The sequence below is a fragment of the Polyergus mexicanus genome, unplaced genomic scaffold, assembly GCF_030449975.1.
Source record: "Polyergus mexicanus isolate NDT 795.1 unplaced genomic scaffold, iyPolMexi1.0 SCAF_7, whole genome shotgun sequence".
In the NCBI taxonomy this organism is placed as follows: domain Eukaryota; kingdom Metazoa; phylum Arthropoda; class Insecta; order Hymenoptera; family Formicidae; genus Polyergus; species Polyergus mexicanus.
This window is the reverse complement of record NW_027223327.1, coordinates 219,200-233,323: the sequence shown is the minus strand read 5'-3', so window position 1 is coordinate 233,323 and position 14,124 is coordinate 219,200. Positions and strand designations below refer to the sequence as shown.

At 34.2% G+C, this 14,124-nt stretch overlaps 1 protein-coding gene across 8 annotated transcripts in view; it reads right to left on the bottom strand.

The window, feature by feature from the left end:
• The window catches only part of LOC138934473 (dual specificity calcium/calmodulin-dependent 3',5'-cyclic nucleotide phosphodiesterase 1), an 81,788-nt gene that overhangs the window by 60,631 nt on the left and 7,033 nt on the right, over window positions 1–14,124 (bottom strand). Inside the window, exons 1-3 of one of the 8 annotated variants that reach the window (XM_070298247.1) lie at window positions 13,587–14,121; window positions 13,089–13,142; window positions 11,578–12,193 (exon numbers count right to left, since the gene is read on the bottom strand). The exons of 2 other annotated variants lie outside the window; for them this stretch is intronic. In XM_070298247.1, coding sequence (XP_070154348.1) covers window positions 11,578–11,602 — 25 coding nt within the window. In that variant the 5' untranslated portion in view covers window positions 11,603–12,193; window positions 13,089–13,142; window positions 13,587–14,121. Of the gene's footprint in view, window positions 1–11,577; window positions 14,122–14,124 lie in introns of those variants that run through there. 5 more of the 8 variants (XM_070298246.1, XM_070298245.1, XM_070298248.1 and 2 more) reach the window with 5 other exon arrangements.

The window sequence follows — 14,124 nt, the reverse complement described above, 5'->3', positions numbered from 1 at the left end:
ATTAAATCAATCCGCTTCCCTCCATAGAAAAATCCGTTATAAGTACGCTATTATTTTAATTATTTAGTAATTTAAGCGAATATTTTTTCAAGTCGATCGAGTCGATCAATATCCGGTTCATTATAATTCTTATTAAAAATATTATTTCTATTTTTGTTAACAGCCTTTAGATTATTAACGTTCGAGAAAAAGAGAAAGGGAGAAAATTCATCCCGCTTTGTATAATAAATCTATACGATGAATGAGTATGAATATATCGCTTATTAAATGTATCAAAAAATACATAGCAAAATATATATTAAATTTAAACAAAATAAAAATACTATTCTTTTAGTATCCACAATGTATCAAATGTTACCATTTCAGTATATGACCTATTATTGTACCTGTTATTAAATTTATTAGTGTGCATTCATAATTAATGGACTTTTTGTTTATATAATGGAATTATGCGCCTGAGTTTTTTCATCGCCCTATAAAATGTAGAAAATTTATTACATTTATAGAAAAAAAATAATAAAAAATTATTGCATAATATTCTTATAATTTATATATATATATATATATATATACATACACATATACACACATATATTCGTTCTTTCTTAAAACGATCAACAGAGAAAACATTATGGCAAAGTAAGATTATATAAAGTTATAAGAAAAAAATTAACTCTCGTATCTCTCTTCATTATCATAATTATTACAAATCAAGAAGCGCAAAGTAACACGTAATTATAAAAGCTAAAATAATACGTTTTATAAAAAATTAAGATGCATACATAACGTGTAATAATTTTTAGTTATTTTATAAGCACGCCATTTCTTCATGTCCGATACTTCACTGACTTTACGCACATTATTGATAGCAACAAATTCAATCTCGTATATTCATCACAGGTATCACAAAAGAAGAAGCGGGCACAAATTTATGACATTGATGTTTCTGTGTGTCGCGCGAGTGATTCTATAAAGATTTCTTTATATTTAAATAATGCGCATAACTATCGAGCAACGACGTTTGCGACGACGGTGACGCGACGAGCGAAAAGCCGACGAAAAAATACAAAGCTTTTCGTGATGCGAGTTCGCGGACGCGACTCCACGTGCCCCGGTCCGCGATGCGACTCGGACGCGGCTCGAAAGCTCGCCTCGAAAATCTCGCGCAAGCGTGCGGTGATGCGGGCTCGACGAAAGCCAATCCACGTAAGCGCGTCTACGTAGGGCTACAAGGCGGAAAAGAGAACGAGAACGAACGCGGGGGAGCGCGCGAGCACTCCCCAAGCATCGGTTCTCGCGAGAAATTCGCGAATGTGTGCACTTTTCGTGAATTTCTGCAAGGAATGTAAAAACGAATGTAAGAACCGAATCTCTACACTGATCTTTTGAAAAGCAGCGCATTTTCGACCTCCCTGACCTGTCTATTAGCATTGATAAAACGAATCGCTTCTTTCCGCGTAAGCTCCCTGATTTCATCCAACAGCTCTTTTCCAAATGCTTATTTCGATGAATTTCAATTACTTGTTTAAATATGAATACTTTCAAAAAATTTCGTATAAAACATGGTACATTAAAAAATTTGTTATAACAAATGCAACGCAAAATACATTTAAAGTAGCCAAATTTTCTGCAATTTGTATTATATATAACAAAAGAAAATTATAATTAATGCAATATTAATGCATACTGAAATTATGTAAGATATTAATTCTTAATGTTAAAGCAATATATATATATATATATATATATATATATATATATATATATATATATTATTTGTAACGCGCAAATTGTGCGCGTAAATTTCAAGGGATTTAATCCACTCATGAAGATAGACTTGAGCTTCTAGATTGAAATAGCACTTGGCGTTATTAGCACACCGTTCTATGAACGGGCTCGATATTATTATCGAGATGCATTCGAGCTGCGTAAATCGCAGCGAGAGTCGCGGAGGAATAATTCGTTTAGCTTTAGAAAATAGCACACGACGCCGGAATTGCCAGAAATCTTAACGAGTCACCCGAGACTAGTCGTCATTTGTTCGTGTGCCAAGGAAAGGTGCTTAACAAATACGATAAAAGGCACGATCGAAAAATATTTCTCCATTTTACCTGCCCTTCCGCGACAGGTAAGACGGCAGAATTCGTTCAACGACCGGATTCTCCTTTCGGCTACATCCTGCCCACCCACTATTCTTACTAGTATCGATCTAACGTTTATAGGACAAAACGTAGCCCTCGTTCACGTGTAACACCTTCTCTCTCAACAGCACTGCGCCAAAACTTGTTTGTATTGTATATTGCTTGCACCATGAATACATAAAATTGTCTCTATAAAGATAAGGAAATTTGTGACTAACAAGATTATTAAACAAGCGTGCAATTTTGCGACTATAGAAGATGGATTATTGAAGATAAATTCAACCGTCAAAGCTATATATATATAGAGAGAGAGAAAGAGCTTTTATCCTCAAAATTACAACTATAAATTATATTACGTATATATCTATCCATTCGCAACATATATTGTCCCTTCATCATCATTTATCAATCGGGAAAACTATATCTAAAAAATGAGTGCAGATTTTTCATCAAATATTAAATCCGATTCTTTATTTATCGCGCTATATATAATGACATGTTTTCGTTAATATTCTCTCCAGTATCGTACATTATTTTATAAAAATTACAATAACGATTATTTCTTTCTCTTCTCTATTTGTAAAACTATAAAACGGCAAGTTTTATTTATTTCAGATAAATGCTTTCACGACAAAAATATACGGCGATATGGCGATTGTTAAAATTGTGACAGATATCGCTAATACTCGAAATGACGGAAAGAGAAATTAGAGATAAATATACAGTGACAAGCGCATACCGATAGCTAATATAAAATTGCGCGGTCAATTGGACAATGAATGGCGAATATCATTGCGGTTGCGGAGGCCGACGAGACGTGCGCGCGTCGCACGCTCGGTTAAAGTCGTTCCACCTCCGGGCTGTAATTTAATTCAAGGGTTGGATGAGCAAAGATAGATATAGATGCACGAAAATGGGAGATACACGGGATGAGGGTAGGACGAGATAGGAGCGTGATAAAATGGACCGAATCGAGATGAGGGGTCGGATAACGGGTGAAAAAGAGGAGCGTTAAGTGACATTGAAGGAAGGAAAGAGAAGACACAGGTGGGGAGAGTCAGAGACGGAAAAGAAGCAGCTGAAACTACGGGGAAAGAAACGGCCCGCAGGCAACGGATGAACGGAGACAGAATCGGGGATATCGAACGGAGAAGCGTCAACGCTGACACATCCGAGGGTGGAAGATAATGTTTAGATTCGCGCAATCATCGAGGAAACGCTCGGCGATGTCGAAGGTCGTGCGAGGAGATATTTCCCTCGGCCTCTCGGTAACTATCCTTTATCTTTCCGCAAGAGAAAACGCCGAGATTCGAGCGGAGGAGTCGGTGAAGGACAGGCTTAACCGGGAATATTTCAAGACGCGCGGCAACGTTTCTATTTAAAAATCATCATGTCATCTAATTGAAAACTCAAGGTTTAGCTTCGCGTAATCAATATAAGCTTTAATAAACGCGATGAAGGCGAATTAATACATTGTACGCTTTGTCTTGGTATAAATGTTATATATATAATGTGCAGATCTCGTTGCAGATGCCGAATAATCGAAATCATGATCTGATGATCCGTCGCGCCTAATTAATGGGATATTATGCGAATGCTAACTCAATCGCACATGTCCTCGCCCCGTGGCGTGGCTGATGACTGTCAAGTGGACATTAGCAGATAAGCCCGGAGGAAATATCGTAACATTTTGATATGGAAAATCATGAGTAAAACGATATATCAAAATTGCCTACCACTTTATCTGTACTCTTCTTAATATAATTTTTCTCTTGCTCGAGATAAAGATAAGAAATAAAAATTTAAAATAATAAAGATAATAAATAAAAGTCTAAAATTACTTCAGAGAATTTTCTAATTAAAGAGATTGCGACGTAACGCTATATAATGCCACGCTGACTGCAGAAATGTATATCATCGCGGTAAACGACGCGTGTTATATAAAAAAATTCCGCTTCTTGCATTTATAGTCTCGGAAATGGAAACGCGATATTTCAAGACGCGGAATATAAATTACGGGGATAAGACACACGGATAGAACGATTTACAGTTTATATTCTATAATTCAATATAATGTGCGCGCACGATATATTTACAAGTGTAAAAAAGACACAATGTCTGACAATGTCGATCGTAAAAATTTCACGATTTGACGAATTATTGGATGTATATCGCAATAATGAATGCAAAATTGTTGACTTAATACTATAATAGATCTGGAAAATTGTCAACAACCAAATTTTGCAAACCATTCATCGTTAAAGTTCAAAGATGAACGCACACTCCACGATATACCGTATATTGCAATATCGTTTGATCTTTCGAGCATTTTTCCTTCGACACAGCTCTCGGCTATTTGCCAGTTAGCTAGCGGAAAAAAAAAACGATTCTTGCATCTTTATTCTATCAATGTGAATTCGACCACGCTGGAATAATTCTGACGTAGAATACGCTTACGCGTCCGCATGACCTTAATCCTGCGACTGCATGTGATGCGCGCGCATACGAAATAAATGCTGACAGAATATATTAAAGAAGTGAATATTAAATATAAAAAATATTTTATATGAGAGGAAAAGATATTAAATCATTATCTACTTCCCGCTACTTCCGTGAATGTATAAATGGAAGATGGTATATTAATGACGTGAAAATATAATTTCGAGATATGATAAAATATAATTTAAAATATCGGATCACACGTGTTGCACATAATACATAACTTTAAGAAAAATTATTCAATGATGTAAATATTGAGCTGTTTCATAAAATGTTGTTATTAAAGAGGATAATATCTCGTCTAAAATGCATTGTTTTGCGAGATATAATTTTCGCATACATGTATGCATGCGTCATAGATTTATGCTCTTACGAAACAATTTTCTTGATAACCTGGACTGAATTGTGGAGAGTTACGTCGTTTTTATGATAACCGAATCGACTCTGTTCACCCGTTTAGGAAATTGCGCGGTTCTCGTCGACGATCGACGTCGTCTCACACATAGTTTGATATAATCTCCATCGCGCTACTTATGCATTTCCCACATATTCAACGAATGCATTATGCGCATGAATCCCTATGACTACGGCGAAACATCGTATACATTCGTGATTGCGCTATAAAGACGATATGCATAACGTCGCCTGTGTTTCAGTCGCCTGGGACGAACTGGCGTCGGTGATCGTAAATTTGCAAAACAGAAATGCATCGCTACTCTCTACGGCGACCTCGAAAAATGCATACATATAAATGTAAGAAAAGGATGCTGGCGACTTTGAATTGAGAGAGTCACGGATACGTACGCGAATCATATTTTGCAAAATTTAAATTGGCATAAAAACACGATTTACGAGCGTCGGACTATAAAAAAATGCAAGTACGATAAATTTCTATATTAACAAGATTCTTCCCAGTTGCGTTATCTATATTTTATCGCAAGAGCCGCATTACCTATACACATTTAAGTATACATATATGCTACACGTTTGTGTGTACTTAATGTTTGCTTAAATCCAAGCAAAATATCCAAAAAAAAAAAAAAAAAAGTTCGAGAGGAATATAGATGATATATAAACACGACACAAAGCCATCGTAAATTTGCAAATATCCAACTCGTAAAACGGAATTCAAGAAGGTAAATGAATTTCCATCGTGTCTTTCCCTCCCCCCCCCCCTCTGACACTCTTCGAATGTTATCGACCACTTGCGCGTTCATCGATCAAAATTGCATATTCCTCTCCAGTAAATCATAGAGATCTCGCAATAACGTTAATCGTTCCCCGAGTTTTGCGATGATGCGGCAAACGCAATCAATTTTCACGTCAACGTATTAAACAGTAATAATCTACCAGGAAATCTTATCGTTAATATCTCGCAGAAATTGAAAAATTGACGATAATAAAAATCGAATATAATTCTTCGACGCAATGTCGCTAAAAGTGCAAACTTTGCTCTCGACATTTGAAATTATCATTCAACACATTTTTAATAAAGATCTTCTCAACATATATAACTCTTTCTATCGCTAATGATTCTTGAAATTTATATTACAATTAATCCTAAATATACATTCTTTGTTAATAGATTTTATGTTAATTATCTATATATATAAAATTAAATTTTGTCGTTAAAATTAAGTTTATTCGCTAATTCCACCTTTGAAGTCTCCTGTTGAATTGTGCCAAATCAATTCAAGCCAACGACGTATTTTTGGCAAAGCTGCAGTAAACAACATATATATATATATATATATATATATATATATATATATATCAAAAGTTATGTCTTTTGGGTATCCTTGTGTAAAAGATTAAGGATATGGAGAAAATGATATTATTTATGACGCACAAAATATTTAATTGCTTCGCAATGATAAAAATGACGACAGTCTCGGATATATTTTTGGTAAAATTATAATATAAAACAGACGTCCTTTTGTGATAGCCAAAAAGCGAAAAAGAGGAAGAGGAAGAGAGAAAAGAAATGGCCTCGCATCGTAAATCGTTCGATGCGGATATCGCACGTGTGTAGGTGGAACAGGACAATTCGTATCCACAACTTCGCGTGGGCGTGTTAAAAAACGAATGATGTAAAGATCTCGCGATTCAGTAGAAACGCACTCTCGAGATGCGATCATTTGTAGTAAGAATGGAGCCAACTTATATACAATAAAATAGCCAAATATAAAATACAATACAGTAAAAGTGATAACGGTCAGGAGCCTGATCAATAAATTGAAGAAATGGAGAAACGTGTCAAAAGCATTCCATTATTCGCAAGAGTTACTCCTCGATTAACTTATATCTTACATGATTATTTAACGATCTCTACATGCTAGGTATAAATTAATAAAAATATTACTCACATATAAGAAAATCTCGTAAAAAATTACTAAGCTTTTTGAAAAGGATTGAAAAAATATTTTATACAAATTATTAGATTTATATTAGACTATATTATATAAATTTAACTCTTACATCTTTATTTTCAATCATATAATATTCTAGATAAGTTCTGCTTTTTCTCACGTTTTTATCTTTAAATAAAAAGTGTCTCGAAAATATAGTACGATAATACGTATAAGAAGAGTATGAAGCAACCAAGTGTCATTTCAAAAATGCAATCATTTCGACCTTATTCCAAGGTCTGTTTAGCTTGAATTCGATTCAACGCGAATTCTTCGGAAGTTTATCGTTTGGTCGAGACCATGAATCGGCGCTTGCAAGAGCTTTATTAAAATATTTCCCCTTTTCCTATTCTCTCTCTCTCTCTCTCTCTCTCTCTCTCTCTCTCTCTCTCTCTCTCTCTCTTTTGGAAACTTTTGCATACCTAATAGCGCAAATACGTAGAATACCATCCGCTAAGATCGTAACCAAATTGTAGGAAATCGACGTGATCTCTATAAAGAGCTCATTAAGAGAATCATCAACGTTCAACATGTTACAGAACGTAGGAAAGTTAAGCGGATAAGAAAAAAGAAAGAAAGAGAGAAACAAAGATTATATAACAGAAAATCTTTCATAAAAGACTGATAGCAAACTTGAATAACAAAAGCGGAGAGAATCTGACAGTATGACAAAGCCATTCGCTTTACGATCAACTAATATTTAAGCCGCGATTTCCTCTTCTCCCCTTATCATCCGGCAAAAATTATAAAATATAACGAGACTTGACAATATAATTTCGACAGTGGATAATTTACCGACATTAAGCTGTAGCGAAAGATATCAGATTTTGCTGTAAAGAAAGTCTCACAAGGAATACTGGCGCCCACTAGGTGATCATCATGAGCAACCTCAACAACATTATTGATTTTTGATAGACCGTATAAGATGTAATTTAAAGCGCAAACGATGCATACGATTTGAATAATGCCAAAATTTTGTTTATTTTTTTATAAACGTTATATCGCGCGTCAAAAGAATAATAAGAAATCAAAATTATAGAATTTATTATATCTCTATCACACGTAGTTATTTCTTTTTTTTAATTCTAATAAAATATAAAAAAAGATTATGTGTATGTATAGAGAGTGTATGTAAGAATCTATTAAATAAAATAATAATTGAAGCTAAACGGTAAAAATATAATAATAATAATAATTAAAACTTAACGGCGTTATCATTTTGTGAGCGATATGGACATGTTATTAAAATTTCACACATAAATAGTAAGTTCAAATATTTAATTTAAATGTTAATTACATATTTTTGTACGAAAGATTTTCGTAAAAACATTTCATCTATAGTAAAAAGGACATTTTTGCATGTTTTGCATTGGCTGTTATATTGGTATTGGTTATAATTATAATAATAAATGCTACAAGTTACTCTATGAATGTAATATTCATTAACGCATTAATTATTGTAACAAATGCGTATAAGTATCATGTATTTGATCCGTACATACCAATTGACATTTATGCGATTACATTAGTGATTTACAAATGTTTAAATAATCCATAATCGCATTTAATAACATGCGAGCTCTTTCGCATTATTCAAAATAAGCCAATTAGGAGATGAAAAATATGATCAATGGCTAATATATTTTTATAATTTACCAAATGTCCAAAAGAGATAGATATGATCGTGCGCGCTTTTTAAATATATTTATTGAAAATTGTGTAGCAAATGTTATAATTTATTTTGTATATAATTTAATTTATATATAATTTTGATGTACCCAAAGTGTGTAAAGTTAATTACCGTCTGATTATCGAAGTTTTATTACGAAAAATATTTTTAGTTATAGACAGTAGACAATAGATAATCGCAATCGCATCAATATATCATTTGATTACATCATAATATTACATAGGATAATATTAAGGATGCTTGATAGTAAATTAATATTTCGTGCATCAAATTCATTGTCGTAAATTGCGAAGCACTCTCGACAATATCTCAATGTAACATCGCGATATTTCATATTACTTGGCTTCCCGGAAATAAAAGTTTTCGTTTTAATTTTCAGGATTTCATTACTAGGAGATATATCGTATTTCCGATATCTGTATCAGAAGCCAGCGTATTCAATCTCCTAACTCAATATTTGTTTTCGGGTATTTTTAGCTAGCCTCGATGGTTATAATCGTGTTAATGCGTGTCAATTAAAATTCAGCGATACAAAAAAGAAAATGTTTATTGCCAAATTTATGGCGATTAATTGGAGCAACTCGCGATAACTCTCACCGTAACAACGTCTCAACGGCACTTTCCTACAATTATTAAAGTCCCATTGTAGCTTGCTTTGAAACCAACTGCAGCAAGATCACGAACATCATTAGCGTGTACGGCATTTATTTTTATTATACGACATTGAGAAAGCCGAAATAAAAATTTTTCCATCTGAAAATATTTTACATACCACAAAAGGAACTGCACAGCTGCAACTCACGACTATCGATAGGCGCATTTGTAATCGAGAAACATGTCTAGATAAATGTTGGTGGATATTTAAATTGAGAATATGGAGAGGGACATGTGTCAAGGGAGCTCTGCAATATATGTCGAAATCCTTAACCACTAACTTAAAACAACAAAATTATTTTGTCGTACTAATTTAGTGTTACTCTTTGAAAAAAAAAGCATTTAGAAAATGAAATTTCGAATTTCAGAATAGTTACGAGAACTAAAAGTGTATTATGTAAATAACGTAAGCGAATGGCTTGAGTGAATATTAAACTCTTTGCATCAATTTTCACATTTTTTGAATTCAGATTTGTATCAAAAAATTAATGACTCGCAAAAATAGGTACATTCTGTTAGTCGAGTTTCGAAAAGAGAGAGAGAGAGAGAGAGGAGAAGAGGGAGAATGTGTGTACTTTCTCTCTTTCGATACTTATAAATATATTTTCCAATAAAGTTGAACGATAAAAGAAATGCATTTTTGTATCCTTTATTACAGATCCCGAGAATAAACTGATTCTTTTAACAGAATTGAGGGGATTATCTAATTGAGATATAAATAGCCCACGACGATTCAATTTGTCATATTTTCTACCATAGTCGCTACATTTACAAACTTATAATTAAATGTGTATAATACGAGGGGAAAAAAAAAACAAAGAAAAATAACACCGTTTCCATTGAAAGTATAATATATGTTTCACTACATCATATATTGTATATTATACATCAAAGTTTTACAATAAACACAAATAAACAGATTATTGGAGCATATAATTGTCTATTTTATTCGCCAACTGATACAAGATGACCAAATATTGTATATCGATTTAAAGAATAGCTCTGGTCGAAAGAGCGATTGTTTTATCAAAACAAGTAAACGGATAGAATATAGGATAATCGATCTAATCTCGCAAAAGGAACGTCTACGTTCGATGCCCACGATATAAAAATTGACGCATCGATTTACTATCTGTCATGACACGAGAAAATGTTACTCGATCATCGGGACTACTCTACGATGATTTTCTTCAATCCCTCACGGATGCGTTTTGCGAGATGTAATCTTCTATCGAAGCTTGTTTTCTACAATGCTGTAATATTCATTTTTGGAGCAATCGCAGAGCAATCTTTGTTCAATCGCGTACACGGAAAATGTATAATTTAATTCGCGCGTGCAAAATCGTAAGAGAATTTTCCGGAAACAAGTTTCAACGCTTTCTACGACGGGCGATTACAATGTTTCGAATAAAAAAAAACCACCGATAGGTACAAGTCGATCGAGCAACCCGAAAATCCAGTGCTGACCAACCAATAACCTTCTCGCGATCGCTTAAGTGCTTTTAACGGTCTCATTTGCAAATTTAAGATCTCTTAACGACAAGCTAGAACAGTTGAAATATTATGTGTTTAATTGGATGTGATGACCCCTTTCCCCTTCCCACACACACACACACAAGCGAAATCAATTTCTTGTTACCCAAAAACCAATATTGTGAAACGTGTAAAAATACCATATTTTCTACAAATATCGACGATATGGTTTTGCATTTTATAAATGTTATCTGCGAAAGTTACGGCGAATATAGAACATTATACTTGTTGAAAAAAATTCCTGCTTTTAATTTTGATTTTTGTTTTTCGATTTGTTAAAAAAAAAGATATCCAAACTATTCCAAAAATGTATGTAATTGTAAGATTAAGATTTGAAAGACTAGAGAGTGATATCGAAATATTTCTGACAGCGTTAAAATAAAAACAATGAGAATGCCCGTATTACATCGTCACGTATAGGTATATAGAACACGATGGCAAAGAGGATTCGTCGAAACGGAATAATAATTCTCTTGAGGAAAAGAATATCTATCTCGCGCTTAAATCTCAGGAAGCGTAGGACATAAGAAGAAGGAAAAGAAAGAAAAGATAGGAGACTCATCTCTATTAAACTCATCATGATACGTGACAGACAGCTTGCTAGAGGTCATCGAATAGAAATAAGAACAGCGTTCTAAATAAATCCTCTTACCTTGTACATGCCTGTCCTTATCCATTTCCTTCGTGAAATAAGAGGCAAGAGCACCACTATCTCTCCGGATCACTGCATCACGAAACTTTCCAACTTTGACCGAGATTGGGATGTAGCACGCGTATTGATTTTAACGATTTTTCGAAAGGTGTGCGCATCTGTCGCGAGCGAAACAATCACTGATGTAACTCGTAAAAAGAACCAATACACAATAATAAGGCGATAAGAGAATTCTACGTTAAACCGATCGGCCGTTCTCTCTCGGATTTATTTAAATCCAAAATTGATGGAACCATCAGCCGCGAAAGAAGAAAGGAAAGAGAGAACAGAAAGAGTGTTCTCGATCTCAATGTACGCTGTCGATTCGCACTAATGCTCGTCTATTCTCTACTCGATAGATCACACAGTGTATACGATAGATCTCACAAGGAAACTCGCAATAAATTCAGAAACAGCCGGAAAGTTCACTCGCTTCGTGCGTCTAATATAACGCGTGCAGTGACCGAATCACGATTACACGAATAAATTTGACATTTATGCGCCACGATAATAACTTTTTCAAGGGAGAAACGCATCCACTCCTTATACGTCAATATATATAATTTCCCACTTGTATCTAAATTTGAAGTGAAACTTTTAATGCTTCTTTCAACCCTCGCGCGTTATGTGAAATCAAATCGGACACAATAAAGTATTTAAAAAAAAATCTATATTTATATAATACAAGTCTTCTCTATTGACATTATAAATTCTTTCAATAATTATTTTTAATAAAAAAAATTAACTTTTTTGACAAATATTAAAAATATTTTTAGATTATGTTCGGCCACAACATGATTTAAAGTCAATTGAGAAATTGCAGGGATAAATGATAAAAAAAATCACAAGTGTTATAAGCGTCGGAAACTGCATTCAAAAGTTAACGTTTCAATTTTATATCACGCCGGGATAAATTATTGACCGGCATTTCTAAATGCCTAATACTATAGGAATTGGAACAGTTGCAGATTATTAAGGGAAAGCTGGGGAGAGCGGATCAAATTGGAATTTCCCTGAGGGAATAGTCATACGATGGGAGATACTCGTGATTGGAAACGTGCGTTTGATGTTTTCGGCAGAAAGTTGTAAGAAGAATCATGTGTAGCCATTGAAAAATATATAATTTTCGCTACTTTTATCCATTATCCATCAAGATTTATAAAAAAGTATCTATAGAACCAAATAAATCCTTAAATTCAAAAGTAATATATATATAGAAAATTAATGAAAAAATGCAAAAAAAAAAAATTAATCGCTTTAGGATCTAAGATGCAAAATTAAAATTTTTTGCGTTTAAAAAGCTTGATCTAATCGCAAAATAAAAGATGATATAGATTGCCTAATGGATTAAAAGTGGAACTTAAAGCAATGAATTAAAAGCAATGAAAAAGGAAAACGACACGTGAGCTCTTATGTTACAATTGACAAACATTTCTCTCTCATATATATATATATATATGCGATCTTCTTACAGTCATTTCTGTCGTCAACCATCTCATCGCTTGAAACGTGCAATTCTGAAAATGCTGCAAAAGAAATATTCGTAAAATAGAACCGAAAGCGTGAAATACATATTAATTATATAAAATCACACGAAAATATCGCGGTATTATAAGCGTGTTTTTAAATTTTCAATATTCTATAATAACAATATTCTAACTAAAATTACTACAAGTAAATAAAAATTCTCGAAACAATTAAAAAATACAGAAAGAAGATAATAACTCGCGTCAATCAAATACGTATTTACGAACGCGACTCTTTCTTCGAAAATAGAAAAATTACTTTGCCGAAAGGTGATTTACTAGACAGAGATAAAGTCACTCTGACAAATTTGTTTCTTGTTTGAGCTTGTTTCGTATTATAACATTGTATTAGAGCATTACGATAAAGAAGAAAAGCGTAACCAGTATTTAAGAGTAAATCACAATTATAAAAATACGAAGAAATCAAATCGACGATTCACATACACGGGACTTGAAGAAGAAAACGTTCATGTGATCGGCATTTTAATTTTCCCGACGTGTAATTTCGAATCGAGGGCAAATGAAAGAAAAAATTGATAAGAGAATGGCAGGTGAGAAGGAAGAAAATTACGAAAACAATAAAACACAAGAGTCGCCGGTTTTTTGTTCCTTTTCACTCGATGAAACAAAAAGCTTACGTCCACATCGGGACGAAGGAAGGAGAGCGAGAGAAAAAGCGTGAGAGAGGCGCGAGTACACTTTGCACGCGGCTACACGCGGACAGAGAGCGGTGAGGGCGGCGAGAGCGGCGAAGGAGGCGAGAAAGGCTAGGGTAGCGCGAGGGTGACGAGGGGTTGAAGCATCGAACGCGCGCGACGATGAGAGATGATGACGTTTTTCATCCGGGTTGCAAGATGACGCGCGTGATATTGTATCTCCTGAGAATGAGAGTGCGGTGGGACCACCACACACCCCGACTACAACGGGTGACGCTCGTGAGGTGGATTATAGATGCACTTCGGCGGACTGGCGCTGGGCTACT